This window comes from Tympanuchus pallidicinctus, unplaced genomic scaffold (genome assembly GCF_026119805.1).
Source record: "Tympanuchus pallidicinctus isolate F22 unplaced genomic scaffold, pur_lepc_1.0 scaffold15, whole genome shotgun sequence".
NCBI classification, from domain to species: Eukaryota; Metazoa; Chordata; class Aves; order Galliformes; family Phasianidae; genus Tympanuchus; species Tympanuchus pallidicinctus.
The window spans coordinates 36,466,643-36,484,727 of NW_026294669.1; the positions used below are offsets into that span (position 1 = coordinate 36,466,643).

The following is an 18,085-nucleotide window of genomic DNA, read 5'->3' on the forward strand; positions in this document are numbered from 1 at the left end:
TGTTTACTTGTTACTGGCTGTCCTATTTTGACCGATACAGAGTTAATTTTCTTTGGAGTAGTTGGTATGGTGCTGTGCTTTGGATTTAGGGTGAGAATAATATTAACAACAGTGATGTTTTAGTTGCTGCTGAGCAGTGCTGCACAGAGCCAGGGATGATTCAATTTCTTAGTTTCTCATATTATCCTCCAGCGAGGGGGGCTGCGAGGCACAAAGAGCTGGGGGGAGGGGGCAGGACCAGGGCAGCTGACCTAAACCTTCCAAAGGGATATTTGATAGGATAGGGCATAATGAGAAAAAACTGTAAAACTGGAGGGAGTTGGCCAGAGAAGCTGCTGCTGCTGCTGCTCAGGGATTAGCTTGGTCAATGAGTGCAACACCTGTTTCCTTTGGTTGGCTGGGTTTCGATTTGATTTGGTTTGCTTTTTTGTTTGTTTCGTTGGTTTGTTGATCTCCCTTTCCCATTAAACCGTCCTTATCTCAATATATAAATTTTTGTATTTTTTTCTTTTCCAGTTCCATCATTCCCCTGACGGGGAGTGACCAAGCAGGCGTGTGCTACTTACCTGCCTACTGGGTTCAACTGCAATACTCAGTTTTCTTCATTAAAAAAAAATAATAATAATAATCTTTCTTGTGTGGGTAAAGTTTCCAATTCATAGCAAAGGAGTGGAAAAAAGCCACATGTTCCAAGCTGATGAGACTGCACAGCAATTGCTGTAAAACTGCATCATATGAAAGAAGCCACAAGAGGAATAACCTGGCTCTGCAATACTCCAAGTTACTTCACATGCTTGGAGAGCCTGAGACTGGGAAAGTCAATGATGGCTGAAGGCCGCACTCCTCCAAGTCCAGCACTGAGTTTGCAGCTGAGGTATTTTCTCAATACTGCTGTGCAGAATGCCACCAGTGACTTCCAACCCAACAATGATTAGCTGGGGTTGTACTCCTGTGCAGAACTGGTTGTAATGCACAGAAAAACTGGAACGTACACAGCACATACCTCAGTCTGTGGTAGCAAGTCTGAAGGCAACTAACATTAATGCAATATTTCCCTGTGGTAGAAGAGCCACTTCTGCAGGAGGAGGAATCAACTTCATGCTTAAAACATCAATCCCCGATTTAGTAGGCAAAAACAGCAAGAACTCTCCTTCAAAGAAGGCTAAAAGGTAACATTATCAGGAATGCTTTCACATAGCCAGATTGAACTGGAGAACAACACTGAGTGTTCTCGGTGCAAGAACATCAGACACGCTCAAAGCAAGAGACATTCTCTTCTGTAGCAACCTGAACCTAAGGAAACATTTACCAGACCCAGACTTGTTGGAGTACTTCCTCCAAGTAGCTGTCTCACTTTTAGCAAAGTCTGTCTGATGAGGTGTTACACATCAGCCAGACTGCAGACTGACCTGCTGTGTGACCGGTGAGAGGATTTGGAGGAGCAGCTCACAGATCTCGCAGAGCTGGTTCTGTGGCACAGGCCAGTGTCCCGGGTTGGGGGAGAGCTTACATGAACAGCTGGGAGCTGCTGCTGTTTCAGAGTTTCTATTCTGGCACCAGAGGCTGCGTTAAATAAGAAACAGTTGAAAAGCACTCACTAAAAACCACTTCCAGAAGCCTTTTTATATTTAACCAATTAGAAAAACCCACAAGAATTGCAGCAATATATGTTTGGTTTTGGTCTAAAACGTATGTTACAAATGCATCTATTTTAGTTGGTTGTGAGAGAAGTGGCAGAAAAAGGATTGTTTGTTGTTTTGTTATCCCTAATAACAATGCTCTTTCAGGTATGTCCTCTTTTAAATCACTATCAGTGATTTGATTTGCTCTCCTGAGAGCCTGACAGGTGCTATTTTGTAGTGAGGCTTCAGAGGACCCTCACCACAAGTAGTATATAGGAAATTAATTTTTTTTTTTAAAGTAAGTATTCCCAACCTAAAATCCTGAAAATTACGTAGTGTGTCCATATGCCAGGTAATGAAAAATGTACTGTCACATCACATTTTTGTTTAGCACTGAAAAGCCACAATTGGAATATTACACATGTATTGCACAATATGGGGTACCACACAGAGACACTTGTTCAATTTCTTACTGACACATCCATAGGTAACCCAAAGGAACACAGCCTTTACTGAACTCTATTAGACCATCACCCATAGCACCTGAAGTTCAGGGAAAACCTGTCATCAGATTCTGAGCCTCTTCCAAACCTCTGGAATCATTTAAAATTGTTTTTCCATTGCTGGCAACACAGGACAGCAAATCCCTTCTAAGACTTCTTTTTTACACTGCATGTACCAATTTTAATACTGTTACAGTAGTATTTGTCTTTGTCTTATTAATAACTTATGGCATTGATTTCCATCATAGGTAGCTTTAAAAAGTATGAAAAAATTATCAGATAAGTTTAATGAAGAGAGAAAAGGACGAGTTTGATGCTGTTGTGAAGTTATGAATTCTGTAAGTTTTCATATTTAACTTCTTACAGTGTCATTTTAAACTCATAATCATGACAAGGAAACAGATAAACAGATCTGTGTCAACACAAATATTTTGCTTTTTTGTCTTTTTACGGTGATTTTTTGTTTGTCTACTGAAACACTGCTAGAGACAAGTTATCATTTAAAAATGTACTTGACCAAAAGCTTACCTGTGTTATTTCCTGTATGTTGGGAGACGATTTCACCTTGGGCATTTTTTCTGTTAAGCTTGTTCCACTTTCTCACCAAAAACTTCAACCTTGGTAACAGAATAAATTTGTACAGTCATTAATAACAGGAAAAAATACACTAAATCTTAATATCAAACTTTTTGTAGGCATAAAGCATATTAAATTTATTATTTAGTTAAGTCACAATCCTTGTAGGAATGGAGAAGGAAGACTGTCAGCATCTTCCCAATAACTGTATCACTTGTCAGTTCTCTGCAGTGCTAAGACCACACAAGCTTAAGGGTCTGAGGTGACAGCAGATTGTTTAGATTAACGTTTATTTCTTTTTATTATTATTATTATTATTATTATTGTTTGCTTTTAACCCTCTCCGATTTATTTTCCCCAGTTTCTAAACACAAGAAATAGATTTTGAGACCACATAACCATGTAACGTTACGCATATAGCAGGAAAAAAAAAGAGAAAAACAAAAACACAGTAACCCAGTTGCTCAAAATGGCTCAATGTACAGCAAAAAAGGAACAGACATCGGAGCTTAACCACAACATTCTCTTTACAGTTAGGATGCAGTTGCTTTGTGTCGGGCGATGGCTATTAACTCCCTTAATTTGTATCCACTCAGAGGTGCTGGAAATGTTTGCCAGTTTGTTTTAAAGATGTTCTTCTACTTCAGCCCTAAATTCCGTGGAGCTGCGAGGCCTCAGAGGGTTAGTTTGGAGGTCTCTATCCTTTCATACTGCTATCATTATAGCATCCTTCTCAACAGTCTACAAAGCCTTAAATGTCATCATAACAGTTTCTAGTGAACAAGGAGATTGCTCAGAAGTAATCTCCTATTACATTCAAAACTTTTTCTTCCAATAGATGAACTCAAGACACAATAAGGGATAGTGCATAGATATCAAAATCCACTCTGTAGTAAATAATGGCACATGACAGAATCAAGCTCAATGAAACACAGGCTACTGAGCTCAGGAGAAGAAAATCATCACTGATGGGATGGTAACGTTACAATACAAGAGGCTACCCAGTATGTCCCAAACAGATAAGAGAAAAAATGAAAAGATCAGCTTGTAATTATTGTGCAGTGATGTACAAACATGCTGCAACTGAGCATCTCTCAACAGATGGAATCAGCTTTTACAAACCTTTGTTTTGGTACACATTCAACATAGCCCTGATTCTCAAACGGCAATTTGGCCAAAGTTACAGCTGCCAAGTCACGCTGTGGAGAAAGCTTCTGCTTAATATTCAGGTAGGATAAGCCATATCAACCACCCATTTTACCTATGTCCAAGAAAGTGTTTTGCTTTTACCTTGACACGGCAACGACTGCCCTGACTGCACATCTGAACTTGGTCAGAGGGCGGGAGCGGGAGGCAGGAAGCTGCAGGTCTGCAGGCGAGGGGTAGATTCCCATGCGTGCTATTAGAGAGAGAGTTGCTTGTTCACAGTCTTGAAATCCACCAAGAAGCAGCAAGAGGTATTTCTTCTGATAAACCAGAGCCTTTCTAAAGCTCTCTGCTCGTAGGTACTTCCTATATAATCTCTGTAACTGAAGGAAAACAAAAAATTAAAGCTGTGAAGATCTAGCTATAGCAAGTCTAGAAAAGTTGATTGCATTTCCCAGCAAGGATTCACAGAAACTGGTTGTGAGTGGGTACCTAAAGTGATTTTGCTTTGCAAGATCACAGAAAGCTATTTAAAAATTATGAACTATGGAAGCATAGTACAATAAGGGTAGTGAGGCATTGGCACAAGTTGCTCAGAGAGATGGTGAATACCATGTCCCTGCAGACATCCAAAGTCAGGCTCTGAGAACCTGATCTAGCTGTAGGTTTCCCTTCTCATTGCAGGGGAAATGGACCAAATGACCGATAAAACCCCTTCCATCTCAAACAATTCTATGATTCCTCCTTAAATTTTGAGGAAGTATTTATGATACTGACTCTTGTCAGTATCATATCACAGTTATTCAGTACTGAATACTTGTGTATTTTTAATGCAAACCAGTGATGTTACACTCTGAACACCACAAATGGATGTTTGCACCACTTCACCAAACTTCTTTACCTCTTGGCTAGGCTAAAAAGTTTTGGTATGGTTACTGGTTGGTGGGCTGACTTTGTGTGCAATGTCTGTAGTGCTGATGCAAGGGCTGCTGTAAGACCTCCTTTCCAAGCTGAAAAGCACCCAACTTCAGAGTATCAGATGGCTTTAAATCTCCTGAAAGTTTCACATCAGAACTGTCATACCTGAGATTCTAACACTCTTAATCTTTAATGATAGCAATTGTATTAAATAAATATTAACCAGAAAGCATGTTGGGGTGGGTGTCTATCTGACTTGATAACAGTAATCAAATCTGTCAGAGGAAAATTTAAAATTAGGAAAAAATAAAAAAGGATGTTTGATAATTCCATGCTTAGACAAGAAATCTGAACCTTCTTCACATTTAAAAGTAAAAAGCAGTTCCAAAGAGATAGATGATTTTTGGTGAAAGTTTCTGTTTAATACAGAGAAAGTTATAAAGAACCTTTTCTGATGAGGGACACACAAGGAAAGAGTGTTCTTAATTCACATTAATCTATGAAGTCAATCACTGTGTACAGAAGAGTAATGCAGCTAGTAAGAAAAATAGAGAAACCAAGGCACATGAGGAGCATCTGAGGGAACTGGGGCTGTTTAGTCCAGATGAGGCTGAGAGGAGACCTCGTTACTTCCTACAACTACCTGAAAGGAGGTCACAGGGAGAAAGGGATCAGCCTCTGTTCTCAGGTGACAAACCATAGGACATTAAGAAATGGTCTTGTGCCAGAAGAAGTTTGGATTGGACATCAGGAAGAATTCCTTCACAGAGAGGGTGGTCAGGGGTCAGATGGACTGCCCAGGGAAATGGTAGAATCTCCATCCCTGGAGGCAGTTAGGACACATATGGAAGTGGCACCCAGGGACATGGTTTAGTGATGGACTCCATAAGGTCGTACTGATGGTGATTTTGAAGGTCTTTTCAAAGAAAATGTTTCTGTGATTCTGTCTGAAACTGAATCTGTTCTGAAACTGAGCTGCAGGCTTCCTGGCTTCCCTCTAACAGCAAGTTTTTATCATATTCATAATAAAGAGAATGCAGGCCAAATTGAGAACTCAAGTAAAATTACTAAGTTACTTGTACTACATGCGACAATAATCACTTCAGCAATGATCAAGAATGATACTAAAAAGAACTGAACAATCCAAACCAACTTGAGTTGGTAAGTTTCTCACAGTAAATCTGTACATCACGTAAGGTACTGAAAGCAAAAAAGTGCCAAAGGTTTTAATGAGGGATGTCCAATTTTTTGGCTTGCCTAGGCCATGGTGAGTGAAGAGAAAGAGTCATGGGATGCATATAAAAAAATACATAATATAGTTCACATATATAAGCAACAAAACTTCTTTTCTGTTTTTATTAAAACAAACGAAAAAAAAGAGAGCAACATAAACATAAAACTACTGGGATGTTTGATCTTGTTTATGTAAAACTAACACATCGTTCTAGCTCAGTAGAAGTGGATGCAATTCTTACTGAGTTCTCAAGATTCTCCTCAGAGACTTGATGAAATTTCATTCTTTCTGTGCTTCATTCTTGAAAACAGTTGTTCAGAAACGTACATACTGCCAAAAAGTGATGAAGTCACTAAGGCTTGAATTTAAAACGAGGGATATTTTTCCCTGATAAGTCTTATAAAGCTTAGTAAAGAGACACAATCAGACTTTTCTTTGAGTTGAATGTCTGATCGCAACATTATACACTCAAATCTGAAAATTCACAGGTAATGTATTTATACTGATTGAAAATGGAGCTGCAAATATACCCAAATGATATTTTTTCTGAAATATTGAAACTCATTCTCAAATTCTTTTATCAAAATGGAAAGCAAGGTCATATAGTTTTGGCCATTTATAGGACTTGATTTCATTTCACAAACCATAAAACTTTTATAGCATTTTACTCTGACTTAGCCACCTTTAGTTTCATAGAATTACAGAATAGCTTAGGTTGCAAGGGACCTTACGAATCATTGAGCTCCAACCCCCCAAGCCACAAGCAGGGTTGCTAACTACTACATCAGGCTGCCCATCATCCCCATCCAGCCTGGCCTTAAACATTTCTGGGAATGGGGTATCCATAACTTCACAGGGTAACTTGTTCCAGCACCTCAGCACCCTCTGAGTAAAAAATTTCTTCCAAACATCTAACCTGCGTCTCCCTTCTTTTAGTTCAAAGCCAGTCCCCTTTGTGCAATCACCATAGGTCGTGTAAAAAGTTGTCCACTTCCTGCTTGTAAGTTCCCTTCAAGTACTGCAAGTCCATAATGAGGTCTCCTCGGAGCCTTCTCTTCTCCAAGCTAAACAAGCCCAGCTCTCTCAATCCTTCTTCACAGGAGAGGGGCTCCAGTCCTCTGATCATCTTAGTGGCCCTCCTCTGGACCCACTCTGACAGCTCCATATCCCACCTGTACTGGGGACCCCACACTTCATCACAACACTGCAGATGGGCCTCACAAGGGCAGAGCAGAAGGGGGACAATCGCCTCCCTCACCCTGCTGGCCACCCCTCTTTTGCAGCAGCCCAGGGTACCGGCTATTATTATTGGCAATGACTGCATTTTACTCATCAAGTGGCACAAGCACGTCATGTGACACACATGCAGACTTTTAACAGACTCCATACACAAGAGATGGAGTGAGCCTTGCTCTCTGTTCCCCCCCTCCACAGCCTTCCATTGTCACCCACACAGTCAACACTCAAGCTACATGCGATTGACTCATTACAATCATCACAAAAAGTCACTTGTGTAAATGTGACTATGTGTATGGCATGTGGGACCACGTTAAGTGCTCTTCATAATCACATGTGGTCCACAGGCTGGACACACCTGTCTTAAATGATGTGCTAATGCCTTCAGCATTGCCTGCTCCTGCAGCTCCAGACAGCTATTTGCTAAACATCACTATCATTTTACCTTAGGATTGAATGCTTCCGTCATTGCTTTGTTTTCAGTTTCAGCAGTTGCTTTAGCCAGTTCAGATTCTGCCTGTTTCAGTGCATTCTGTAGAATGCTTCTTTCTTGCTGCCAAGCAGCTCTTTCCAGTTCTTGAGCAGAGTTGGTATCATCTGTAGATCTGATCTAAAAAAGAAACCAGAAGTGAGTGAGCCATTGTAGTTCCTGAACATGACTTCCACAACCAAACATCTCAAGTCAAGTAACAGCCTAACTTCATGGACAAACTAAACAAAAAGAACCACCAAAACAGCCACCAGTAGCATTCAGGTGTTAAATGGTACAAAATGAAAAATACAAGCAACCCCAGTTAAGCAGTATCAAATTAATCAGGTTATCCCTTCCCCAAGCATATGTCTGATCAGTTTTACAAGAAACCTCTTTATGGTAATAACAGAGAGGGTCTCCAACATGTGGAAACAGAAACAAATCATCTGGCTTCCTTCCACATACAAAACCAGCAGAGAAACTGACACAGAAATGTGTTTGTTTACATACATGCACAAAAACACCTTGTAAAGCATACACAAATGAAACCTCTAAGAAAACAGTATTCAATCCTGAGAATATTCAGTTCTGTGGTAAATCATCTCTTCCAGGAGACCAACAACTCCAGATTCAATTTTTAGAGAAGTTCTGCCTTCACAACCCTCTTCATATCAATTTAATTTTGTCAGCAGTTACAGCATATGATGCAGCACATCAGAATCAAGAGGAAAGATGTTTATGAGATGGTTAGCATTTTATCCTTTGAAATAAAATCTATACAGTAGAGGAGCCAGTACACACAGCTGACCCCAATTTCTCCTTGTAGCTTATTTCAGTACAGCCTTACTAGGAGATCAAACTTTTTCAAGAGTTATTTCTTAAGAATATTTTAATGCAGTAATATTCGACATTTATATTTTACTTACCTGAGGAACTGAATTTTACAAACAAAAAACCTTGTACAATGAAGGGCAATATACTAGAGCCATTAAAGAGAGATACTTTCAGTATCTGGAACATCTACAGCAGCAAAACTCTCAAGTCAATTAATGATTGGTATTACTATGTATTACCAACTCCTCTAAGTGGTTCACTTAGCCTTTTCTCAAGATGCTGCTCGTTTATTGCTCTGCTTATTTATCGTGTCAGTTCAACCAGTTTTGTGACAGGCTTCCAAGGTCCCCCATTCTCCAACAACAGATCTATTAAAGAAACTGATCCCTGCAATGGTTTCTTTATAAAACAGGAAGAGAAAAAACAAAACATGGATTCCCATACTGTCTGTATGCTTGCAGCACATAAAACACCTCCCTTCCTTCTGACTTTGCAACTTCCTTTAGAACTGCAGAAACCAAAGGCTTTTTACTTCTCAGCATATACAAAAAGAGCTTAAGACACAGCAAAACACCAAAATGCCAAGAATCTAACACAATTTTTTGTGTTGTTTTAAAATTAGGTATTTCTTTCTTTTCAGGTTAAATTCTTGTCCCTTATTAATGCTTCAGGTAACTGTTATCAAAAATAGTTCAAACAAAACCCACATGTCTTATGCTGAACTGGAGGGAAGCAGCAGATCTCTCCAGTGACCATCCCAGTAAGGATACAGTCCTTCCATCCCAGGCCTTTTGCAGACCTAAAGCTACAAAAGCTGAATTTGAAGGCAGTAGCACATATTGTTTGAGGAATCCTGCTGATATGCATCTACGCCCTTGATTTCTACTGCACCAGTTGACACATGATTACCATCTACTCATTTTGGTCTGTTCTATTCTGCAGCATCTTGCAAGTTTCTCTAATAGTTCTCCACTTATCAAAATCCTAAAGTGCAACAAAGATAATTTCCTTCTGTTTCTAGAGCATGAGATCAAGGACACTTAATCAAAGGAGAAGCGCAGAGAAGCACCTGAACTAAGAGGCAGTTCTGAACAACCTGAAAATGGGGCAGAGAAGAGGGATGTTTGCCTGCAGAAAAAAGGAAGACATCACTGTACTCTAAGCTAAATGATAGCATGTCTTTAGACTGCTCCTCTAAAGACTTCTTACTGTTAAGAAGAGACTTTATGTATGTAATGACTGTGGTTATTACAACAGCTTTCTCCAGGACCCAAGTGATCCAAGGACAGGAGCAACTGCTTATTCAGCTTGCCATTCACTGGTATCTTGTTAAGAAGCTTGGAACTAAAGAAGCTGATGTGGAAAAGCTAAGTACATTGAAAAGATTTGCAGTAGAGTTTCTAAAGCAGAAGACCTAATGAAGCGAGGGTGGAAATCAAAAAAGAATCCAAACAATTATTTCCTTTTCCAGTAGAGTAACAACTCATAGTAAGCTGAGTCAGATAAACAGCTCAGTTCCAGAGAGAGCTCTACTAAGTCAGACTTAAGTGGAGTCATAAGGAGGCTCAGCTTCTCCACACTCCCAGTTTTCTGAAAGGAAAATAGTTGAAATAACTTCAAAAATGCCCACCTGTAAAAGGTTACAACCCCCTCCCTTAGGGCTGGAGATAATCCACTTGGCAACCTCCTAAGTGGTTACACAGATGGCAGAAGGAAACTGTTTATTGCCTTTTGTCAGCAGTTAAGACACAGGGAGAGCTTGCACCATGCCTAGATCTTTCCATAGATCAAGCTTGTATTATGGAACACATGAGAACAATTGAACCCTCTTAATAGTCACAATTCTTTCTCAAAGGTTTTTTTCTGGGGATCTAGTACAAATTTCTAGGTCAAGCAGTAAGAGAACAGAGGGAAGATGAATGTAATAGAGCCAAAACTCTTGTTAAATCTGCTTAATACAAAAAGGTTAGAAGGGCTACAATGCATTTGATGATCTCCTAACTATAGAAGGACATATATGTTAGTGTAAAGTTATATTATATGATGAATAATTTGAAAAGAAAGAACTATGTATTTTATATGTTTTCTAACAATACACCTGAGTTCAGCCTTCAACAATTGCTAAGTTATGTAAAAATATCTGTAATACTGCAACTATCAGACAAAACTTCCCTCATGAAATGACAAATGACTTGTGCTTTTTGAAAAATGCTTGACAATTTGCTGAAAAATAATTGTGTCTGGACATGTTCAGAAGAGGAAGCAACACTTTCCACAGTTTGATATCCTCAGACATGTTACATACTTATTACATACATAGGAAAAAAAATCTTTCAGAAGTAGACTCAACAGTGCATCAAAGAAAGAGACATACGTACAAAAAATATACTAAATATGTTGGTATAAAGATGGTGCGAGTACAAGTTCCTGACTTTTCTGCCTCAAGACAGAAAAACCAAACAAATTTCCTCAGAATGTTAAAACAAACCCAAAACACACGCCCCCAACACCGCCACAACTTACATATGTACCAGAACCCAAATAACACAGAATAACTTCCTGATAATGAACAAAGATATGCCATTTGCCTCACCTGAGATGCAGGAGGAGACGATAAATCTGATTTTAGTTCCTTTAACGTCTGCAGTAAAGATGCTACAGCTTCATCATTTGATACATACCAGTCGCTAACTGTTCTGTTAAAAAGAAATACTTGCTCAGTGTGGTTGATTTCTAGTAATCTCATATTATAGTTAGCATACATTCTTCCTCCCCACTGAAATATCTTAAGTTTTGATGCTGTTCTCATTTACTACCTATCACACAAAATACAACGATGAATGCACACAAATCAGTAATTTTTATTAAATAGAGGAATTTCTAAATAGTGATGAACAAGAATTTATTCAGAAATCCGTATTTTATACCAATCTGAAGTTCTACCATGCAAATTCAGGTCGCAGCAAAATTTTACTGGTATTTTACTTTGCTGCCAAAGAAACAAAAAAATTATCCTGATGACCAACTTTTCCCTTTTGTGCTCAATGAACCACCCTTCCCACCCAAATTCCAAACCTGCAGCTGCCTTGATTAAGCTGTTTTCTGACTACTCTCCAATCAGAATTTGTTAATTAACAAATTAACTAATTAATTAGTTAGAAAGCTCTTTCCAACTCCCAGTTTTTCTTTTCGGAGTTGTTCTTTTTCTGAAAGGTTACTTCGTGGATCTGGTTCACAAGCAGGCACGAAAGGTTTTTACAGGAATGGCTGCTGTGTGATGACAATCTTTTAAACACAGTCTGCTAGCACCATGAAATCATGGTTTCACACCAGGTAGGTCTTGTAAGCAAAGGAAATGATATACGACCCATTTTCTTCAGCTGATGGCTATCAGCTATGATCTGTACAAATTCAGAAGCTGTATGGAAAGAAAAGTACTGTTTTATAAACAGTATTTATTTTACTTACTTATCTACAGTTTTACACATTAACTCAATGAGGTGTGCAGCTACAAAAAGCAACTGTTGTCTTATCCTCTCCAGCTGTTGCTTCTGCTGCTGCTGCAAGTTGCATTTTCCAGTTTCTTTTGTCATGGGCTCTTTGGCATTTTGATCTTTGTCTGAAGTACACAACAGTCCTCGCTGACTGCTTTGAGATGGAGGACTTCTTTCTGTTTCCTTTAAGATTGCCACAATTTCCTGCATCTCTTTAATTCTTTGTTCATCCCTCTGGTGTCGCAGTTCCAAGTTTTGCTATTTGAACAGAAGTAGTAGTAATTAATTGCCACTTGTACATACACACATACACATCAGTATGTATGTAGATACAGATATGCAGACCAGATAGAAAAGCACCACACCAATCTAACACATGACATCTCAGTGTTTCTTAAGCCATAAACTATTTACAGGGGAAGACTTATACTACTGCACTCCAAGGCTACCAGGAAGCCATTTAACAACTATAGAGTGGGCATTTTCTCCATCCATTTCCTGACTTTGTGACTGACAAGTCTTCAGAGAGTCTACAAAACCTGCCTGTTCCTCTAAAGGAAGTGAAGGAGCTGAGAGACAAGGGTGAAACTTAGTTTCGTTACCTATTATATTTAAACCACACTCAAGGTCTTCTCCATTTGCTAACAAGGGGCAATCCCCAATATAGACCTAAACCCAGAAAACATTTGAAAAATGCAGACAGCTTGTTTAAAGCATTTTTTAGAACACTTTGTTAGAGGGAAGGAAACATTTTAATTAGAGGACACTATCTACTGAGTTAATTCCCACTTCATGGCTAGTTCAACCCAAGGAAACACTCTTGCAAGTCCTCCTGATCTTTCTGCCAGCCCTCTTTCTCCATTTCTGTTTGTTGCTGCTGCCTTTGTTCTCTCTACTCTTAATTTTATCTTGCATTGTTTTGAAGAGCAAATGCAATTGTTCCCACTTAGCTTTCAGCTTTGCCTCTCTTTCCTTCTGGGCCTCCAGGGAATGGGTTACCTCTTGCTTTTGACTCTGAAGAGACTCCAGCGTCACTCGGAGTTTGTTACTGATCTCTTTCTCCACCTGTGTTTCTTTGCAACACATCTGTACTTCAGCCTCTGGCTGCCTTTTGGAACGAATGGCTTTCCGGTGGGTTTTCTCAATAATAGCAGCTAGTTCTGCCTTTCGGGATCTCTCTTCCTCCAGCTGGGCTTGGAGCTCTCGGATAAAGGCCTGTTCTAGCAACAACTCCCTATGCTGACAAGAAGCATCCTCCTTAGTTTGCATGCTCAACCGTTCTGTCAAAACACGTTCATGATTCAAGGAATTTAAGAGCTCCAAAGAACGATTTCTCTCAGCATCCAAGCTTTTCTGTAGCTCCAACACTTTGTCATGTTCTTGAGACAATAACGCTTCACAGCGGGAATATTCGATCCGAAGTTCCTTGCGGAGATTGTCATTTATTATTTGTTCATGCTCGAGGGATACAGACAGCTTGCTATTCTGCACCGTCTGCAAATCCAAGGCAGCCTGTAAATCCTGCACAACAGGAGAAACATGTAGTAATATTCTAGCATAAGCACTCATTTGTGGGGTACTCTGGCATTCAATAATTTTCAAAATTATGTTTTATTCAAGAAGAAATTCAAGATTGAGCTAGAATAGTTTAAGTATTAAAAAAACAATAACTTAAAAATAAAAGTTTAATTCTCTAATTAGGAGTGCCAGAAGCATGCTCTTTACAGTCATTATATCAATTAACAAAACCGAGGGTCTTAATTTGAAAATATCTTGTGGTACATTATTTTTTCTTCAATCATTAAGATCCTCAGTGAGAAATCGATTTTTTTTATTTTTTTTTTTTTACATCATCCAATCATCTTAAATGGTATCTGAAGCAGAAATAACCTGAATTGATTAATAAAAAAAAAAAAAAGCCACCAAAAAACAGTCACCTAAGCAGTAAGACTATCTGTAAATCCTTTTGGTTTCACAGCCCATCTATTTAAAGAATGCAGCACAGATTGATGACAATAACCCATTCTCAGCTCAATTTTGTTAGCCAGTGCATTCTCATCATTCTCCTTTCAGAAAGTAAATGAAGAGGCAGCCCCACAATGCTTTCAGAAGCATTCAGAACAAAACCCCGCTGCAGTTCTGGCAGGCGTTTCTGCCCTCTGTCCCCAAGCAGCACCATACCTCTGATTACATAGGAAACTAGGTGAGATGGCTAAGTGGCAGACATATAGCACAAACTGGTACCATCAGCTTTCCGTAGTACTGGTCCAAGGGAGAATTTGGGAATGCAGGACTGCAGCTGCACCACCTGAGAATGATTTCATCTCTTGCACAGCTTTATCCGGGACACTGCACTTTCACTTTGCTTTTGACTAAGATGGTCCCTGTGTTCCCTGCAAGAGCAGCCCTTTTACAAGATACATATGGAGCTAACATGTTCCACAACAAAAGCAGGAAAAAAGCCAAACCACCAAAAAATAAAAAACCAAAAAAATGCACACTTAAATAATTACCAGAAGAATAACAAATGAGACTGCAGGCCATAAAGAAACTGTCAGAAGACTTCAGCTTTGGTTTCTAATTATACAAAAGATATACGTTAAGAAGACGGGAACAAGAAGATAATAATGTCTTTTACAAGAATCATTTCTATCACAGTATCAATGGGAAAGCCAGTCATTTGTTTCCCCCTCTATTCAAAAAACAGGATACAGAAACAGAAAAAAGAAAAAAGATTGCTCAATCTCAAAAAAGTTAAATTGGAAAGGTTTCAGTTACTTTCTACCGAGCATTGTATTATTAGTTGGTTTTCTCTAATCTCAGTCACACGCTGCACATCCTCACAGCACATTTGCTCTGTAACAAAGGGTACGGTTACACAATTGTGAAGTCTGTCTCTCTGTACAGCAACAGGCAGTACAAAACTGACCTTGAGAAAGTGAAAGTATAAGGATCTGAAAACATTAAGAAGATGTCATAAAGATGCATCCAACTTTTACTTATTTCCATAGGTGCTGTTAAGAATGATAACTGAAAGCTTTAATTCTGTGGGGGAAAAATGCCATGCACATTAGGTACAAGCAAGCTTTTTTTTTTTGTAAACCGTCATTGAATAAAAACACTGGATATGAAATAGTACAAAAATAACTCGTTAGATCACTTCTCTTGGTGGATGAGGTTAAGATGTTGGGCATTACCTCCAAGGTCTTTTTCTTTTCATCTTCTGTTTTCTTATGCTGAAGCTGTTGTTCCTCAAGCAAAACTCGCAGCTCTGTTTCTGTCAGACGTTCATTCTGCAACTCTTGCATAGTAGCTGTCAAATCCTTCTCTTTGCTTTCCAATTCAAAACTGAAAAGTTCAAAATGACACTTCTGTGTATGTTCAGAACAAAATATCCTTCTCTAGTGATGCAAGTCAGACGCTTTGAATTACTTTTTGTGATCTGACCTACAGATTTACTTCCCTAAGAGGGCCTCTTATAGGGTCAGTTCCAAGTCACAAATATTTAGCATCTGAAGACAGTTTCTCTCCCTGCAAGCAAAGCTAAAAGTACTCCTATCAAGTAACTATTAAGAGATACAGATAAATAATCTACCTTGGTGAAACAAAATGTGTGTCCTGTGAAAGGAAAGAAAACCACTGGCATACGCTAGGAATAAGAAGGCGGAAGAAAAAACTATAAACAGAGCACAACAAAATGACAGGCAGACAAAAGTGCCAAGGCAGAAGACCAAGACAAAAGCAGCAGGAAAGCAAAGACGCATTAGATTTGCATGTCAAGGTTTTGGTGGTGGGGGCTGCAGGAGTGCCCTCTGTGAGCAAAGCCCAGCACTATTCCATGTCAGATCACAGCTCCAGCTACTTCAAAAGGGACCTGCTGCTGGCCAGACCCAAACCATGAGTGATGCTGGGTGTGCCTCTGGGGCAGATTCAAGAAAGAGAAAAGTGCAGCAGGAGGTCTGGGGGAGCTGCCGCCCGTGAGGCCCCGTGTTGGAGCAGTGTGCTATTGAGGGATGGGCCCTGTGGTACCGAGCAGTGCTCGAGCAGTGCTTGGAGAGCTGCAGACGAAGGGAAGCCCATGCAGTATCAGCAGGGGAAGATCAATCTGGGGAAGGGACAGAGGAAGGGACTGACCACAGGGAAGCAGCAGATGAAGAAGTGTTAGGGTCTGACTGCAGCCTCCATTCCCCTGCAATACTTTGGGAGGAAGAGGTAGAGAAATGCGGATGGGGGAAGGTGTTTTAAGTTTACTTTTAGTTTTCACTGCTCAAGTCTGTTAGCAGTAGGCACTATGCTACATTATTCTTTCTTACACAGAGTCTGTTTAGATTGTAAGTGGTGAGGGATCTGCCTGTTCTTGTCTCAACCCACCAGCTTTTTTTAATCGTACTTTCTCTACCTATTCTGTTGATGGCAGAGAATAAGAGTGTAATGTGGTGGAGCTGATCTACCCAGTGGTGTTAAACCCCCACAGAAGTACAGGAGGGACAGACACAAGGCTGTCAAGAGGCAATTATCTCCTCTACTATGCCCATGCTTTGATTGTTGAGAAGGTTGAGGAAGTGGTAGAGAAAGTAAATACGTAAATTTGAAGAATGAAAAACTAACATAAATATGAAAAGTAACAGAGGTGTATTTATGGATTCTGGGAGTATAAAGCTTTTTCAGACTTGGTAATAAATTTAAATTAACAAACTGTACTTCTCACCGGAGCTTGCTTATTTCCCTCTGATGCTCTTCTAGGGATTTTTGCAGCCTTTCATTCTCTTGCTTACGTTCATATAGATCTGACTTCAGGGTTGATACTGCTGCTTTTTCTTGATTCAAGAGTTCACATGTTTCAGAGGCTCTCTTCTGCTCCTCAGACAGTGTGCTATGCAGGTCACTTACAATGCATTTTTCCTGCTGAAGCTTATATTCTAATAATTCAACTAAGATAAGAAAACATGAACAGTTACTCATATTACAGAGATTTTGACAGTATGTTTACCAGTCATACTGGTTCAACTGCAGAAAAAGGAGCTGCATTAAAGTATTCTGGACTGGAGAATTCATTTATTTTCAAATATGACACGAATAAGCAGAAAGATGTACATATATGCTATAGCTTTGCTGCTATTGGACAAGGGAAGAATAATATAAAAGCCGTATCAGAGTAAATGAGCTACCACGATGCACTGCAAATCACTCGTTACTAATAGATTCTGCAACTCACTAAGAAAAAGTATGTACATATTTTATATTACCTGGGTTCTTTTGAAACTTTTCGTTTTTCACAGATTTTTCTTAATCACTTACATTCAGAGTATGAAGAAAAGGACTGCTTCTTAAAATAGCAGGAATCATAAGTGCAGTAATTAAACTGAAAAACTGTTTACCACCAGCTTCTTTGCAAAACAGTATGTATTTTTTTCCTTTTATCTGCTAGGCAAAAACAAAAGGAAGAACTGACACAGAAAAGCAGAAGACAAGAACTTGACAATTATTACCTTTCCTTCGAAGCTGGTGTTCTTGTTTGCTCCCATGATCTTCTACATTAGTAAGAGTTTCCTGCAGCTGCTGCAGCTTCTCCTGGTTCTGAAGATGCGTCATGCGCAGCTGAGCTCGAAGCTCCTGTATCTCAGAGAGCAAATTGTTCCGGTCTGAGGAGAAAAGGTGCTCCACAACCATCTGCCTCTGCTCCTCCTAAAAAACAACCAAGTCCTGTTAAATCTACTAGTCTATTCTTATTTCCTTGTACAAAGATAAATTCCAGAGAACCCCTCACATGTACAACTATTACGCAGAGAGGCAAATGCAAATGACCACGTTCATACATCATTTTAATTCAATAAGTTTAATGTTAACTAACAGAAGACCCAACATTACTAGCTTCCAAATAGCATAATAGTCAGTAATAATAGTTTATGTACTGAAGCTGAAAACTAATTATAATGATTAAAAAATCCCAAACAGATATGGAGTTAGCTCAGGATACACTCCTTGCAAGCTCCAGATAGAATTATTTTATCAAGCATTTCCTTTTCCCAATCCCAGCCTGTTGGTCACTG

The 18,085-nt window shown here is 39.4% G+C and overlaps 1 protein-coding gene across 10 annotated transcripts in view; it reads right to left on the reverse strand.

Annotated features, from left to right (window-relative positions):
* The window catches only part of PCNT (pericentrin), a 94,701-nt gene that overhangs the window by 3,436 nt on the left and 73,180 nt on the right, over positions 1–18,085 (reverse strand). For all 10 annotated transcript variants that reach the window (XM_052674521.1, XM_052674518.1, XM_052674522.1 and 7 more), the window contains 10 exons: positions 17,525–17,720; positions 16,744–16,966; positions 15,233–15,383; positions 13,035–13,556; positions 12,010–12,293; positions 11,135–11,237; positions 7,681–7,845; positions 3,992–4,230; positions 2,654–2,742; positions 1,410–1,563 (listed from right to left, as the gene is read on the reverse strand). In XM_052674521.1, the coding sequence (XP_052530481.1) occupies positions 1,410–1,563; positions 2,654–2,742; positions 3,992–4,230; positions 7,681–7,845; positions 11,135–11,237; positions 12,010–12,293; positions 13,035–13,556; positions 15,233–15,383; positions 16,744–16,966; positions 17,525–17,720 (2,126 nt within the window). The remainder of the gene's footprint in view (positions 1–1,409; positions 1,564–2,653; positions 2,743–3,991; positions 4,231–7,680; positions 7,846–11,134; positions 11,238–12,009; positions 12,294–13,034; positions 13,557–15,232; positions 15,384–16,743; positions 16,967–17,524; positions 17,721–18,085) is intronic.